Source organism: Python bivittatus, unplaced genomic scaffold (genome assembly GCF_059951505.1).
Source record: "Python bivittatus isolate LINGU-HERP-01145 unplaced genomic scaffold, Pbiv_v1 ctg000850_np1212, whole genome shotgun sequence".
Taxonomy (NCBI): Eukaryota; Metazoa; Chordata; class Lepidosauria; order Squamata; family Pythonidae; genus Python; species Python bivittatus.
The window spans coordinates 34,071,782-34,089,520 of record NW_028277112.1 but is presented as its reverse complement, the minus strand read 5'-3'; the positions used below and the strand labels follow the sequence as shown (position 1 = coordinate 34,089,520).

Sequence of the window (17,739 nt, the reverse complement as noted above, 5' to 3'; positions counted from 1 at the left end):
TTTAAAAAAAAATCTCAGAGATGGATGTTCCCATGCCAAGCTGCAATAGCAAAGTCACCTTCTTGTCATTGGCAATAATTTGGTTATGAATTCCTATTTGTATTTTAAGCTACATTCTTGTTCTGGAATCTGACAATGAATTTAAATGCCTTCAGTGCCCTTGTGGGAGTCACTCTAGCTAGAATTAAGTTTAAATATTAGGCATTACAGATATTTTACAGTTCTCAACTCTTGTTACAAGTACGCTTACAAATAATACATCCTATTGATTGCTCTTGTCCAAGTGTAACTGCTTTGCACGAATATCAATCAAGTGAAGATTTTCTTTTTGTAAAGTGAAATTAAAATGTTATGTTTTCTATAACCAGTTGCTGTTCTAAGCAAGGATATTTTTCTTTTTTGTAATAACTTTATTTTTTAAAAAAAGAACAGTAAAAACTAGCAAGAACTATTATTAAGAAAAAGAGTAAGAGGAAAAGAATTAGGAAAAAAGAATAGTAAAGATCAAGAGTGCAGAAAAAAAGAAAAGAAAAGAAAAAAGATTGACTTCCGACCCTCCTTGCAACAGATAAAAGTAGCAATATACTTTAAACACCTGCTCTAAATTAACATAACTTCCATTATTTCAATTAACCCGTATTATTTCTAATCATCAAATCCATTCAACATAATTTCATTTTTTTCTGTTTCCTGCAAAAAGTCCAAAATAGGTTTCCAGTTAGCATTAAAATTACACAATGTCTTATCACAAATCAAAGCTGTCAATTTCAGCCAACTCCATCACCTTCACCATCCATTCTTCCATTGTAGCTAATATCTTTCCACCTCTGTGCACGTCAGAGCCGTGCTGCTGTTGTCATATATAAGAACAAAGTTCCATAAGTTTTTTCTAACTGTTTATCCATCAAGCCCAAAAGGAAAGTCTCTAATCTTTAAAATCTTCTGTATGCAAATATGTATCTCATTCCAATTTTTTTTGCTTTTTTACAAGAGATGATAAAATGTCCCTTCTTCTTGTTCACATTTCCAACATACATTCAAAGTACCTTTATACATTTGAGATAATTTTTCTGGTGACAAGTACCAACGATACATCATTTTATAGAAGTTCTCTTTAAGGTTTTTCCAAATAATGGTTGGTTGTTTTTTGTTTTTTTTTTCAATAGTAAGGAGAACACACATTGCACATGCTATCTGAAACATCTGTAATTTTAATTTTTAGAGCTGACCATTAGATTCTCAAATCCAGTTTCAGAACATAGTCCTGTCATAGTTAAGCCCACTTGCACTTAGCAGATATAAAAAGGCTGTATGTATAATTATTAGCCTGGGTGTAATATATAAAAGGAAATCAACCCTGACTGCTTATTGGAAGGATTGATAATGAAGCTCAAGCTCAGATACTTTGGTCACCTAATGTGAAGAGAGGACTCTTTGGAAAAGAGCCTGATGCTGGGAAAGATTGAGGGCAAAAGGAGAAGAGGACGGCAGAGGATGAGATGGTTAGAGAGCATCACTGAAGCAATGAGCATGAAACTGAGCAAACTCAGAGAGGCAGTGAAGGATAGGAAGGCCTGGTGCAATATGGTTCATGGGGTCACGAAGAGTCGGACATGACTTAACGACTGAACAACAACAACAAATATATAACCATGTTTATTTTATGTGAAGAATAGTAAGTACCTAAATATATATTTCATATGAAGAATATTAAGTGCAAAAGTAACTTTTCTCTGTGAAACAAAAGAGCCATTGAGTCACTTAAAAATGGAATCTTGTTGCTTCTAGGCCTGATAAAATATATTAAAGTCTAGTAGATTAAATTTGTTTCTTCTCATTGTTATTTTGGCATGTATCTTTATCAGAAATCTCTTGTGTGTGTAGTAATTAGAGGGTGACCTAATTATGACTCTCAATGAATATGGAAACAAGTTGGGGAAGCGGGTATTGAAAAAATTAAGGTATTCTGGGTATTTCAGGTATTCTGACTTTTTTAAAAAAAATTATAATGTAATTTCAGACATTCTTTCAGGCAGATACTGAAATCCTAAATTTAGTCCAGTAGATGGAATTTGTTCCATCTGCAGTTTTTATGGGTACATCCTTCGCTTCATTGAAGCTGTTTATAATATTCTATTGAAGCATTAGAAATATGACAGGACTCGTTTGCCATGAAGCCTGTTGCCTATTATTTGTGTGTGTTTTTAACATGCTGTTCAGACAAAAAGAAAGGATTCTAAGGCTAGAAATAAATAGAACTATCCTTGTCCTGAGGCATACAGATCTAAAAAACAGGACGCAAAGGGGGAGGAAGGAACAGAGAGAGGGGAAGAAAAAAGCAAACTAGTTTTTTGTAATCAACGAAATTGAAATAAAGGCCCATTTAATGCAATTTGGGTATGTCTTTTCTAACAAATGCAGATACTGTTTTTTAAAAACTTTTTTTTCCATTTGAAATACTATACATCTTGCTTATTTATTTTATGGAAGTAGACATAGTCTTTTCCATTTGATGTCAAAATTGTTGCATGACAGTTTATATTATTACTTCCATTTGGGAACATTTATTTGTAGATTCATTCTACTTTCCTTTCTCAATATCTTTGTGATATTAAAATGTCAGGTAACTTGAAACATTTAAAATCTATACCCAAAATATTAAAAAACATTTTTCCTCATCTTAACTGTTTATGGAAGCATTGGTTTGTTGTCATCAAATACAGTACAATTGTACACTGATTATATGCTTCCTGACAAAATCACAATAATATTTTACCTTCAGCAGATTTGTTTTATATTTTTAGATCCATCACACCTTGTGATAAAAGCTGGATCGACTATGCAAATATAATAAAATTAGACATAATAGCCTATTTTATGCAAAATTATGATATGTGCAAGTAGAATTGCTTAATTTATTTTAATCAATTCTTAATTTATATGTATTTTTATTTAATGCCTAGATTTCTGTAGCTAGAATGAATGATGATTGTGTGCTATATTTTTCATCCTGGAGAAAATCTGTCTATGTGGTCACTGAGAGTTGACTGATTTGATGGCACATGACCACTCAATCAATGCTCTATTTGGGTTCTCTGAATTGTTCTTTGAATGATAGAAGGGGGAAAAAAAACCTCTCGTCCTAATTATCTTATGAGATTTCTAGAAGCATCTATGTGTAATTAGGTATTACTAGGCATTGCCTAGCAGAATTATTCATGTTATTAGTATCTCTCTTCATTATTATGCTTCCTAGTAGAGATGTTCACTAGGATGTTATGCTTAACTCATAGAAAGTTTATTGCAAGTCCACATGTACCTTACTGTTGGAGAGTTGTATCGCTGTAGAGCTCCTAGTACAGAAGCATCCATAGCTGATACTATGTGAAACAGTTTGGGCAAATATTTTGTATCTTGCAGGTTCATGAGGAAAGCTGGAGGCAGATGTATTTTTCAAAGGCGGGGTTGTTGTTGTTCAGTCGTTAAGTCGTGTCCGACTCTTCGTGACCCCATGAACCATATTGCGCCAGGCCTTCCTGTCCTTCACTGCCTCCCTGAGTTTGCTCAGTTTCATGCTCATTGCTTCAGTGATGCTATCTAACCATCTCATCCTCTGCTGTCCTCTTCTCCTTTTGCCTTCAATCTTTCCCAGCATCAGGGTCTTTTCCAAAGAGTCCTCTCTTCACTTTAGGTGACCAAAGTATCTGAGCTTGAGCTTCATTATCAATCCTTCCAATGAGCAATCAGGGTTGATTTCCTTTAAGATTGACTGGTTTGACCTCCTAGCAGTCCAGGGGACTCTTAAGAGCCACTTTGGTTTGTTTGCAGTAGATTAATCATGTTGTCCAAACCACAAATTCAGGGTACATCATGTAGTTGATCATAATTACATTACCACTACAATTCCATATATGTTTACCTTACCACTGATATGTACTACAATTTTTTTTCTTCCTAATGTTTTTCCCACAAGAGCAGGATCCCCTTTTTTTTCAGATCAACCAAATGTTGAACTACGTGGTTGCAACAAGAATTGACTGACCGGCTTGTTACCCAAGCCTGATGTCATGGGCTGAGAGAGAATGACTGGCCCAAAGTCACCCAGCCAGCTTTCATGCCAAGGTGGGACTACAGCTCACAGTCTCCTGGTTTCTAGCCTGGAGCCTTAACCACTAGACCAAACTAGCTCTCTTGATGTGTACTACAATTGCAACAGACAAAAAAGAAAGAAATGTGAAGAAATGTAATGATACTTGAGAACCATTAATAGTTACAATGCCTTTATAAACAATGTTTAAAGTCCTTAAATAGGACGTTTCACTATTATTTATTTTTAATATTTATATACTATCTACTTAGATTAAAAAATAACTAATGATGTGTAAAACACAACCTATTTCTTGACCCAAAGTATTTAAAATATTTATTCTACTTCTTAGTTGCCCATGAGTATCGGTGTATGTATGGAAAGCTTTCTTGGCATTCGCAGGCTCCACGCCCTATCTACATTCTATTTAGTTAGATTTTTTTTTTTCTGGTAAGGTAACATGGTGCATACAAACATTTGAAAATATCCTGAAAAAAAGACAAAAGCTGAGATGATTGAAAAGATCTTGGGAGATGCCATCTGTTTTCTCTCTGGCAAATCAGTGTTTTGGTGTGGCCATGTAGATCATGGCAGCCATTTTGAGTTCCCATAATTTGCTCTCAAAATTCTAAATATGGCTTTAGAAAATACCTGTAAAGGTATCTTATATACCTTTGCACTGGAGAGATAGTGTAACTATATGAAAACTTTTAAATCCTGTATTCCTAAGTGTAATTCTGTGATGGCCCAAGCAACTAATAGGGAAGAAAGCTGGGATTTCTTGATCATAATTGGGAGAAAAAAGAGTTGCAATATCATTTTCCAGTGGATCATCTTTAATCTGATCTCCCATGTATGCCTGTCATAGGTGATCCTTCTGGAATTGTACATTCCCAGTGGTGTAGCTCATATGATCATTGGAATGCTGCAAGTTTTACCACTGGCAATGAGCCATGAAGGGAGTAATCAGTATGCATATTGTATTTTGAGAAAACTGCTGGTCTGTTTTAATTTTCCATCTGCTCAACACAGAGCTTTTTTAGGTCTACATTTTATAGCAGTCTGTTCATATGTCCCTAACTGACTTTAACTTCTCTGTGGCTAGCAGCTGAGATATCAACAGCAGAACACAAACTATGATTTGCAAATCAGTTTTAACCTCTGATTTGGTATACTAGTATAACAGAACTGTTTTGACTTTGAGGGTAGCCGAAGTATTGGTATCATGATTAAGAAGTAGGTTTGCACATATATCTGCTTTTTAAACTAATCACCTTCCCTTACATTAGCCTTGGCTGGTATCAATGCTTACTTAATACTATACCATGATTTATGCTGATTGCTTTTTCTGTTAGTGTCAGTTTAGGCACATGGTTGGTGAAGTGATGCCTTTGAATACTGTGGCACCCACATGCCCCATTTTATGATCACTTTTAGGGTTATTGGTGATTCTTAGGGAATACTGTAATAATCATCTTATGTATTTGTTCCTAGTTGAAATCCTGTAACTAGCACCTAAAGAGTTATAGCTTACAGATACCCTGTCATATTCTTGTGGGGTTTTTTCCCCTTAAATTGAAAGGGTTTATATTCTCAAACAAGCTTTCTCTAGTTGCTCAAACTGGAATTGAAGAATTATTTCCCAAACAAAAATTCAACACACATTTAAGTAGATGAAATTTTCATTCATGGTTCATTGGATATTCTCTTTGTGTCCTTATTTGACCTACAAATTGTAACATTCACTTATTAGCCATCTTTCTAGCTTGAATCACTGTACTGTAATTGTTATACAAATTCTGGGCAAAGTATGCCTAATGTTTTGGTTATGTTGTTCTTTTTATTGTTCTGTTACCCAAATTCAGATTCCCTGTGTGCAAAGACGTGGAAAAGATTTTGGTTGAACTGTACAGTATTTTGGTTGGTCCTAATAAGATATTGCCTTAAGTTTGGATTTTTTACTTAAAATTTAAGTAGATAAATAAATATTAAGTAGAAATAAGCAGTTTGAAATGAGAAAACTACATTGGACATCATCTTATAAGAAAAAATAAGTTGCATTGAATAAAATAGTTCCTAAAACTTTTGAAAACCTTTCTGTGAGTCTGGGGATATATCATGGCTTTCAATTTCAACTGAATCTCTTGTGCCACCTCTCAAAACGCTTCCAGAATCCCCTGACCTTCAAGATAGGTTTTCGAAGGGTTTCAGTTCAAAAAAATTATTTCTATAGTTGCCAAGGATTTTAATCCAAATGTTCTTGCAAATTTCCTCTGTCAATTTTTCAGCACTTCTTTCTGCAGCAGCTCCCATGTGAAAAGGCACAATTTCCTTTCGGTCTCACACAACCAGAGACAATGCGGGGTGCTGCCCTGCACCACATACTGTCACATCCAGTGAAGGAAGGGAAGGAAAAAATAGGGAACCTGCTTGAGCAGGTTTCTAAAATTCACATGCTTAAAAAACAAAATCATTATTTTGTCAGGATTGACATTTTATTTGTACTATAAATGCCAAAATTAATCTCCAAGAGGATGTGTGGAAAATTTAATTGGCCCGATACAAGAATGAAGAAGCTGTTGTGTAATGCAATATGCTATAAAAAAAAACCTTATAGTCATAAACATTCTTTTTAAAAGTTGGTTATGGAGAGGGATGTGGTTTGAGATGGTGAGATTGGAACCAGAGGCGCTCAGGTCAGACAGAACTTACATATAAACATTTAGCAGGTGCGTCCCAAACTCAAACTCAAAGCTGGGTAAAGAATAGCCAAAAGTCCATTAATTTGCAAGGGTGAGAGGAAAGGCTGAGGGCTGGCCTATATAGAGAGCTGTTCTGTTCTTCGTAAGACAGATCTACTGCATGTGACTTTATTCTTGTCTGCAGTAAAGCATCTTATTTAATCATGATGAATCTGAAGTTTCTGTTGGTAGCTAGTTACCACATGCAAGACTGAGTTTCTGGATAGTACAGATTTATTGCCGTGACTGTGTGAAGTCTGATAGCAAAAATCAAATTGGGTGGGGTGGGGGTGGGAATTACTTAGCTTCTAACCTTTGCATGAATACTACCATTTTTGATGAGAGAGTGAGTTGAAAAACAAATACAATAAATGTTCTAACACCAAATGTACATTTTTGGTTAAATTCATTTGAAGGCTTTCCAAAGACAGACATATTTTTCTGTTCACATATTTTTATTTCAGTAGGACTGTAGTGTTTTCCCTTATCCCCCATATTGCAGTTAAGTCAATGACTATATTTAAAATGTGGATGTGTTGGCAGGAAGTTTTAGCTTAAAAGTACCAGGACAAATCCATGATATATTCTACTTCTGCTCCATGATTGATTGATTGATTGATTGATGTGATTTATATCTCACCTTTCTGCACTTCCCCTCTAGGATTTACTGAGCCAGGTAGACCAATGATCAGAGCCAGCATAAGACAGCATCCTGTGCTTTTGTCTAACTGTTCTTATTTTCACCAAGATAATGTGTTGTGCCTTAAAAAGCCGTACTTTCTTTCTTTCGTTCGTTCTTTCGTTTGTTTTTTAGTGGACAGTTTGCCATAGTAAGGAAATGCCGTGAGAAGACCACCGGTGCACGATATGCTGCAAAATTCATCAAAAAACGAAGAACAAAATCCAGTCGCCGAGGAGTGAGTCGCGAAGATATTGAACGAGAAGTAAACATATTAAAAGAAATCCAGCATCCCAATGTGATTACACTGCATGATGTTTATGAAAGTAAAATGGATGTAATTCTTATATTGGAACTGTAAGTAGTTTTTAAGTTATTTGAAATGTCTGTTTTGGAATTGAAGCTTTGTATCAGTTTTGAAAATAAGGTTTATCCCCTCCCCACCCCCCGTAATTATTTTGCATTGGGAGCATCATCCTACATTTGCTCATAAGAATAGAATAAGCCGTTGAAAATAAAGGAATTTGTATGCAGATGTCTTTATCCTTCTGTGCTGTAAAGCATGGATGCTTTTGAAAATTAACCCTGAAGATTATCTGCTTGGAAAGAGTTGAGCTGTTGAATTTTAATTTTATTCAATTAATAAAATTGAATAAAATTCAATTAATTCAATTAATAATTTATAATTTCTCTCTTTTCTGATCCAGCTACCTTTTTCCCTCTCCTCATCAGGATCCAGTTTTGTCCACTCCTTCCTCCCCCCCCCCCGCTTCTGTTTGCTTCCTTTCCCTATTTCTTATTCTTATTATCCTCAGCTTGGGGTTTTCCCCCCCTCCTGCTCTTGGGTGGATGTAAGGGAATGTGTTTCTGTGTTAGAGTAGTATGTGTGGGAGAGAGTGGTTGGTATAAGCAGACGGGGACCAATTGATTTTATAAATGGGTTACCTTATTTAAAGATGATTAATTTTAGTTAACAGTTAATGCAGATTTTTTTTTATCTGCATTTTTTGAAGTATAGCTTGCAGCAGTAGATGCTCACATATATATTACATGCATTTGTGGGATGGCAAAGGTGGAATTTTCCAGGTTTAGTGTAGCTGGAGTTCAGATCCAAAGCGAAGAATCCATATATCAAATCAGCCAGTGAATTTGCTTACTTTTGCATAATTCCTGAAATCTGGGTTTCATTTTGAAGATGGCCGCTCTCATTCTACCAAAGCGATGTTGGAAGGGTGTTTCTTTGCTTTAAATCAGCATGTTTTAAAATCATTTGCAGCCTTTAAGTTGTTTTTGTGTTCTCTCTTTTTTAGCACAGGCATCTTGAAGAGCCACAGCCCATTTTTTTTTGCCTTCCAGCCTGATTCTTCAAAATCCCTTCTTCCACTCTTAATTTTTCTCTTTTTTGCATTCAATTGCCTCTCCTTTCTTCACGTCCATTGTAATTCGTTCTGCAAAGCAAGCTTAAAGTTAGATAGTCAGAATGCTTGATCTTGGTTGAATAGCCTGAAAGCAACAGACTCAGTGAACAGGGAAATGACATCTTTTTCATTTTTACAAACATGAGGCTAGTTTTTTTCCATAGTGTTCCCTTGTGCTTTTTGTTGATTCATTGAACTATAAAAGCCTATCTGAGCAAAACAAGAAAGCAAAACAAGAATTCTTAAGGACTGAATGGCAGAAGGAAGCAACATGTTCATTTCTGACATACGCACTGGAAACTTACCTCATCATTTTCCTTTTTTAAAAATCTGCTGAAAAAATAATGCTGTAATTCTCAGAACTATAACAGTTCTGTTATCATAAGAGACAACAATATGAGACTGTGGGCTTCAAGTTACCCATATTTAGCAGTATTTGGTATTCTGTTAAGACAAAATACAATTCTACTAAAGAATATCAATTAATAGAGTAGGCTTGTGCAAATCTTCCAGTGAAGCATTGCTCATGAGCAAAACACCCTGCTGGAGCCTTTCCTTGAAGCTGCCACATCCACTTGAAGCTTAGGGTGTTGGCTTTGAGGCCCTGCCAATCTTTAGAGCACTTCATCAAATGATTTATACAGCTTTAGAATAGAATAGAAAACTTTTAACTTGAACATTTGTTCCCACTAATGCATATTTTTGTAATTATTGGTTAATTCCCAGCAGTTACAAGCAAGCTAGAAAATGTCATATCACTTTTTTAAAGAGTGAGGAACAAATGGATTAACATTAGATGAGAAAGATTCCAGTCCACTTAAAGCATACAGTCAAACTATGCACATCAACTTTGTAGGCATATCAACTGAAATAACGTGAAATTCTGTTGATAAGGCTTTCCTGATTTTTAGGACACTTCTAATATTAAGTTGTTTGTTCTTTCTGCATTAGTGGTTAGCTGTTATAAAACTTGGCTGCAGTCTTGACTTCAGAAGGTCTGTCTGCAGTTGAAGGAACATTCTCCACTTAAGCTGGTTATTTAGAAAGAACATTCTAAATACAGTGGGGCAAAAAAGTATTTAGTCAGTGCAAGTTCTCCCACTTAAAAAGATGAGAGAGACCTGTAATTTTCATCATAGGTATACCTCAACTATGAGAGACAAAATGGGGGAAAAAATCCAGAAAATCACATTGTCTGATTTTTAAAGAATTTATTTGCAAATCATGGTGGAAAATAAGTATTTGGTCAATATCAAAAGTTCATCTCAATACTTTGTTATATATCCTTTGTTGGCAATGACAGAGGTCAAACGTTTTCTGTAAGTCTTCACAAGGTTTTCACACACTGTTGCTGGTATTTTGGCCCATTCCTCCATGCAGATCTCCTCAAGAGCAGTGATGTTTTGGGGCTGTCGCTGGGCAACACGGACTTTCAACTTCCCTCCAAAGGTTTTCCATGGGGTTGAGATCTGGAGACTGGCTAGGCCACTCCAGGACCTTGAAATGCTTCTTACGAAGCCACTCCTTCATTGCCCGGGTGGTGTGTTTGGGATCATTGTCGTGCTGAAAGACCCAGCCACGTTTCATCTTCAATGCCCTTGCTGATGGACGGAGGTGTTCACTCAAAATCTCACGATACATGGCCCCATTCATTCTTTCCTTTACACAGATCAGTCGTCCTGGTCCCTTTGCAGAAAAACAGCCCCAAAGCATGATGTTTCCACCCCCATGCTTCACAGTAGGTATGGTGTTCTTTGGATGCAACTCAGCATTCTCTTTCCACCAAACACAACAAGTTGAGTTTAGACCAAAACGTTCTACTTTGGTTTCATCTGACCATATGACATTCTCCCAGTCCTCTTCTGGATCATCCAAATGCTCTCTAGCAAACGTCAGACGGGCCCGGACATGTACTGGCTTAAGCAGGGGGACATGTCTGGCACTGCAGGATTTGAGTCCCTGGCGGCATAGTGTGTTACTGATGGTAGCCTTTGTTACTTTGGTCCAGCTCTCTGCAGGTCATTCACTAGGTCCCCCCGTGTGGCTCTGGGATTTTTGCTCACCATTCTTGTGATCATTTTGACCCCACGGGGTGAGATCTTGCGTGGAGCCCCAGATCGAGGGAGATTATCAGTGGTCTTGTATGTCTTCCATTTTCTAATTATTGCTCCCACAGTTGATTTTTTCATACCAAGCTGCTTGCCTATTGCAGATCCAGTCTTCCCAGCCTGGTGCAGTCTACAATTTTGTTTCTGGTGTCCCTCAACAGCTCTTTGGTCTTGGCCATAGTGGAGTTTAGAGTGTGACTGTTTGAGGTTGTGGACAGGTGTCTTTTATACTGATAACAAGGTCAAACAGGTGCCATTACTACAGGTAACGAGTGGAGGACAGAGGAGCCTCTTAAAGAAGTAGTTACAGGTCTGTGAGAGCCAGACATCTTGCTTGTTTGTAGGTGACCAAATACTTATTTTCCACCATGATTTGCAAATAAATTCTTTAAAAATCAGACAATGTGATTTTCTGGATTTTTTTTTCTCATTTTGTCTCTCATAGTTGAGGTATACCTATGATGAAAATTACAGGCCTCTCTCGTCTTTTTAAGTGGGAGAACTTGCATAATTGGTGGCTGACTAAATACTTTTTTGCCCCACTGTAGTTTGCTAATCCAAACTGGGAGTTTTGCTTTCAGTTCCCTCTTATTCTCTTCTCTTCTCTTCTGGATGATTTCTCATGTTTTCTTTCCTGGATAATAAATACTGTTCAGATAGACCTTTTTTCATTTGTCTGCTAGTCTTTTATACTTAACAGCAAGACTTATATGGTTCTTAAAGGCTCTGTTTTACTTTCTATTATAATTTATCACTTCTGAAATTTATCATTTTATGTAGAAACCACACTTTTATGCCATTCACTCGCTTTCTAATCATAGGATTGGTAGTTCACATCCTGTACCTCCTACATTTTGTTGGGAAACATTGTTTTTTAAGAGCAATGCATGCTTAGTTTTTTACTCATTACTCAGGTACTCATTTCTGCATCATGTATAATGCTGTTTTTCATAATTACTACCAATTAAATTGATTATTTGAAATGATTGTAATTGATTGATACAAATAACAGGAATAGGGTTAAATTCTATTCTTGCATTCTTGCAGGGTTTAACATGAATTAGACCCCCTAAAGTGGTAGGTGTATGGAGAAAATAATTGGTTAAAGATAACTTCAGGTTCTGCTAAAGTTGTTTATGTGTCTCTTAAATTTAAAATATAGTTGCAAATCTTAAATTTGGGGAAAGCTACAAATGTATTTATTTAATTTATATGCCACCCATCTTCCCCCAGAGGGCGACTCTGGGTGGCTCACAATTAAAATCCAAAACAGTAAAAACAATGATAATATAAATATCCGTATTAAAATTAGCTAATGACAATTCTATATAATACAAATGATATACCAATGATGTATATGATTAATAGAAATACAACTTACTCAATTGCAGCTTTTTTCCATCACATATCTCACACTCTGTAAGATGGTAGAGAAACTTCTTTTAGGAAAGGCATTTAAAATTGTTACAGATTTTGTTACTAAGTTGGTTTCTATATAGTTATTTTATTGCTATTGTATTTTGATGCTTTTTGCTGATATTGCTGATGTTAGTGTTTTCAACCTGTGTCTTCCCATTTGAGAATGGCATTGTTAACAAAGGGATTTCTCCATTCATTGCAGCCTATGCTTATCCCCTTCCCCAATTTGTATCAGGGTGTTAAGGGGCTCCCAGGTCCAGATTTGGCAGCTGTGATATATTGAGAGAGGAGAATAAAGGAAAATTTTGCTGAAAGAGCAAAAATATACCATTCAATGTCAGATACCCCTTACACTTTCTAAGTGCTATTTAATCTCAATTACTGCTTTTGGATTTTCAGTTAGTTCCCTTGAGATAATTTCTAGAAAAGATTATGGTTCTATGTATTTAAAATAGAAAAATCAAATCATTGCTAATTATAAACAAAAGGACTGCAAATCAAGATTGATTTTATAGTAGATATGAAAATCAAGCCATGCATATCCAAGATAGCTTCTAGGCTTAAAGAATCATTATGATTATTTTCTGGGATTTTAAATATCTTTCCCTCCATTAGAGACCAGCAATGATAGAAGGTATTATCTCAGTCTGAGAGCTTTCTTGGTTAGGAATCAGTCTTCTTTTTCCTTGTATAGAGAATAGATTTTGCACATCCAAGCAACACTTTCACAGATGTTCTCTAACGTACCTTTAAATAGTGAAAATGTAATTGGTAAAGCACATGTCCTTTATAAATGATGAAATTGCCATATATAATATCCTTATATCCAATAGATAGAAAATGCCTGTATCATGCTTTAATACTTTACCAAGCAAGAAAAAGTTTTTAACACTTTATCAAGCAACAAAAAGTCTAGCAAATTTAAATCATAGTTTTCTATGAATAATTATGCAATGAGCTGATTTGCTAACAGGAAAGCCTATCATGTTAATCTGATCTTTGTTACTGTTGCTGATTTTTCTCACTACTTTCAGTGAAAGTCCTTTTAATTTTGTGAAATCCACTGGGATTAAAAATCTCCATGGACAATATCTTTAGATAGTGCCTTAATTATTTAATTGGTTCATTAATAAAGTACTGTATGTTGGTGCTAATTCATTAAGAGAGATAATGCTTTTTTCTAAACTAATCAGTTTCACATTAAATGCTTAAGACCTATAATTATATCTTGTGGGATATAGTTTGTAATCCCAAAGCTTGGGTAACAGTTTGCTTGTTAGAAAAAGAATTATTTTCTGGTATTATGTAACCCAGTTTTCTTCCCAAAGGAAGGAGATGTTGATTTCGAAGCATCATCTTCTTTGCTTTAAATGCTTTCATTTCATTGCTTTTATTTAAATGAGTTATTTAATTTAAAGCTTACACTAGAACCTGTTGCAATTTCATGTAAGCTTGTTGTTGGTCAGTTTGTGTTTTCATTTATATAGAACACATAATTACCTGTTTTGAGCCATTGCAATAAAATAAAGATATTTACATGGTTTTTTAAAAAAGCTTTTCAGGTATAATATCTTGTGTACCATAAGAACTTGTTAAGATTCAAAGTGTTTTGTTCTGAATAAGTTCATCGGAACACTAAAATATAGTACTTTCCCTATTAGCCACCTTTTAAAGAATCAGTGTAAATGATTTTTTTTAATATTTCATATAATTGTTGATGCAAATTCTAAAATACATCTTCTTTATTCAGGGCACAGATTCCATGTACTGGGCAAAACCATGGACATTTATATTGATAAAAGCGTTAGGAATCTGAAACCATGATTTAAAGCTGGTATCAAAAGTTGCATTGAATGGGTAATTGCTTAGATCTGTAGATAATATCACTATCAATACAGTGATTCATTATTTTTCATTTATAGTAAATTAAAAGTATATACATTTTCAGTGGAGGTTGAGTAAGACAGCCAAGATACTACAACCTAAAATAACTCCCCCTTTTATATTCAGTAACGTGTTACTATTATAACTGTTGGTGGGGTGGTAATAACTCGGTCCAGCAGAAGGGGCAGGTTGCAGACCCCACCCGTTAAGGAATTTCGATTGGTGGGGTCTAGGCAGAGAGTCTTTTCTGCTGTAGCACCCGCCCTCTGGAACATCTTGCCGCCTGAGGTGCGGTGTGCCCCCTCCCTCATGGCCTTCAGGAAAGAGATCAAATCCTGGCTCTGCCAGAAGGCTTGGGGGCCAGAGGGGGGCCCACACCTATGGAGATGGCTGGTGGGGTGTGGGGTTATCCCCCCCCAGCATCTTACAGGTTTTTTAGGGCCAAATTATAGGAGGTTTTTAGGCCATTTTTATATATGTTTTTAACTATTTATAGATTATGTCTTGGTCTGGAGAGTCCTGTGTTTTTTATTATTAGTGTGAGCCGCCCAGAGTCACCCATTGGGGGAGATGGGCGGCATACAAATTTGAAAAATAAATAAATAAATAAATAAACCAAGAGTGCAACAATTGAAATGAAGCCTCAGGATCCTGTATCTCTCCTGCTGTGCCCCATCACTGAATAATGTTTTGTTTTTGTGTAAAATGTCTCTTTAGGTCTGTCAACCCTTTTGCAAATATCAACAGAATAAACAATATAGAGTAATAATAAACTGAAGAAGTGCCTTGTGCAGAGAGGAGCTGATCACACATTGTTTTTAGCAATCATAAGCACAGAATATTGATGTACATGTTACTTGAGATGCTCATATATGTTTTTCATATTCAAGTCTTATAATTCTATAGATATAATCATTACTGGAAAAATATGATTGCAGTTATGCTATGAAGTGTTAATTGCAAAGGCTATATTGCATATAGGACTCTGGTTGCTGATACCACATTCTTTATATCAATCATTCAGAATTGATGGATTTTAGTGCCACAAGATAAGAGAAGCCACCTGATGATATCTGTATAATGTGCTTCTTAGCTGAGAGGTAGAAAACCTTTCCAGAAGCAACTGACTAGTGTTTTTAAAAACAGGATGGTATCTGTATAGATGGTTGTCCCTGTGAAGGTCTGGATTAGTTTTAGTGGTTACAGTCAGTAGAAATATGGATTTGGCCTTTGTCATACATACTTGGTTATTTCCAGATTGGATTACATGATGTTTTCTGTACAGCTGCTTTTGAAAACTGAACATTCCACTTGTTCAGCATGAGACAGACTGTTAACGAGATCCGATCACAGAGAACATACTGTGCCTATTTTACATGAGTCTGACCAATCTACAGTTACTTTCCAGGCGCAATTCAAAATACTGATATTAGTCTTTAAAGCCTAAGTATTCTGGGACTACATACCTATTCCCATATAAGCTTCCTCATTTATTGAGAACATATAATAAAGTTCCAGCCAGGGCTTCAACATTCGTATGCTAAGACAGTGGCTCAGACCAAAGCCCATGGTCATATGCAACCCCCAGAAGCCTTTGAGGCAACCTCCAGAGCTCTTACAAAAGCTTTCACCGAATTGTATTTTTTTTTTATTATTTAAGAGGGAGAATCATGAAATTATGTAAGGAATTGTCATATTAACTATATTTAATTAATTTAGTATAATTTTAATAATCTGTGAATTTAACTAAATCAGATGTTGTTTGTGATCCATTTCTGCCTGTTGCTTGGACTGTGGTCTTTAGCGTGACATCCATTCACCAAGTACTCAGTTGGCCGCCTTAAAAAGTTGCACCCTTGGCTTAGGGTGATAATTACAAGAAGAGAGACCTTATGCAGTAATTTCATTGCTAGCTTCAGAACAATTGATAGACAGAATGGAGGAATATCAATCAGAAAAATATGCTAATAAGTGGTTTTCTTCATGTCAGCTAATACTCATCACTATCAGAAAGTGATTGGTAGAATAGGAATAGATATGTTTTCATTCGTGATTATTTAATGAACTGCAAACCAAAATATTTAATAGCTTTACAAATATGTTTCATTCAAAGACTATACAATAATACTTAGAACATATGAAAGCTTCGTGTAATATTGAAAGAATGACTTTAATTTCTATGACTTAGAACAAATTTGAATACATGGGAAAGTAGATTTTACATCATAATTGGAGAATAACCATGTGTCATATTTTTTCTCCCACTCTATTGTTTTAAGTAATGGTTTATTTTTATTTTAAGATATGACTTTTGCAAAGGTTTGCCAATACTGTTTTTTTTTTTTTCAGTTGTCCAAAAGTGATTTTGAACATGTTTTCCTAAATTAATTTTGAAACATGATTGCTAAAACAAAGTAGCCTGAAAAGTACTTAAAACGTGTAACTAAGATAATACTTCTTAGGGGGACAAGTTTTCTAGAGGCCAAAAATCTTTATAAATCTGTATTAGTGCTTGGTAAATTTAATTAAATAATTGTTTTAAAAAATCTATTCATAACCTTTGCAGAAAGCTTCTAAGAGTAGATACTGTTTCTTCATAAGTTGTGCAGAATCCTTCATGTTTGTTTTTTTTTAATGGAAAGTGTTCAAGTCATAATTAAAGCTCCTATTTTTTACAGCGTTGCAGGAGGGGAACTCTTTGATTTTTTAGCTGAAAAGGAATCTTTGACTGAAGAGGAGGCCACAGAATTTCTCAAGCAAATTCTTAATGGTGTTAAGTATCTGCACTCTCTGCAAATTGCACATTTTGATCTTAAGGTACATTGAACAAATAGCTTTTTCAAACCTTGAAAATGCTACATAAAATACCCCTTACAGTTTGGGTACCCAAAGTAAATGCTAATGTAAAGTTTTGTTTAGGAGAACAAAAGACACCTTGCAGCTTCTTTATGTGGCAAGATTCTGTTATAAAGTAAGATATAATAGATTATGTATATATGGAACCATGTCTCTATGGAGATTCTTCCTTGATGTTTTGTATATTGGGAAACTTAACTTTTATAGTTATGTGCATATACAGTGGGGCAAAAAAGTATTTAGTCAGCCACCAATTGTGCAAGTTCTCCCACTTAAAAAGATGAGAGAAGCCTGTAATTTTCATCATAGGTATACCTCAACTATGAGAGACAAAATGGGGGAAAAAATCCAGAAAATCACATTGTCTGATTTTTAAAGAATTTATTTGCAAATCATGGTGGAAAATAAGTATTTGGTCAATATCAAAAGTTCATCTCAATACTTTGTTATATATCCTTTGTTGGCAATGACAGAGGTCAAACGTTTTCTGTAAGTCTTCACAAGGTTTTCACACACTGCTGCTGGTATTTTGACCCATTCTTCCATG

General features: G+C 35.4%; 1 protein-coding gene across 2 annotated transcripts in view; it reads left to right on the top strand.

Moving 5' to 3' along the window:
- Positions 1-17,739, top strand: part of DAPK1 (death associated protein kinase 1) — a 72,122-nt gene that overhangs the window by 9,830 nt on the left and 44,553 nt on the right. For both annotated transcript variants that reach the window (XM_088129875.1, XM_088129874.1), the window contains exons 3-4: positions 7,643-7,864; positions 17,015-17,153. In XM_088129875.1, coding sequence (XP_087986001.1) covers positions 7,643-7,864; positions 17,015-17,153 — 361 coding nt within the window. The remainder of the gene's footprint in view (positions 1-7,642; positions 7,865-17,014; positions 17,154-17,739) is intronic.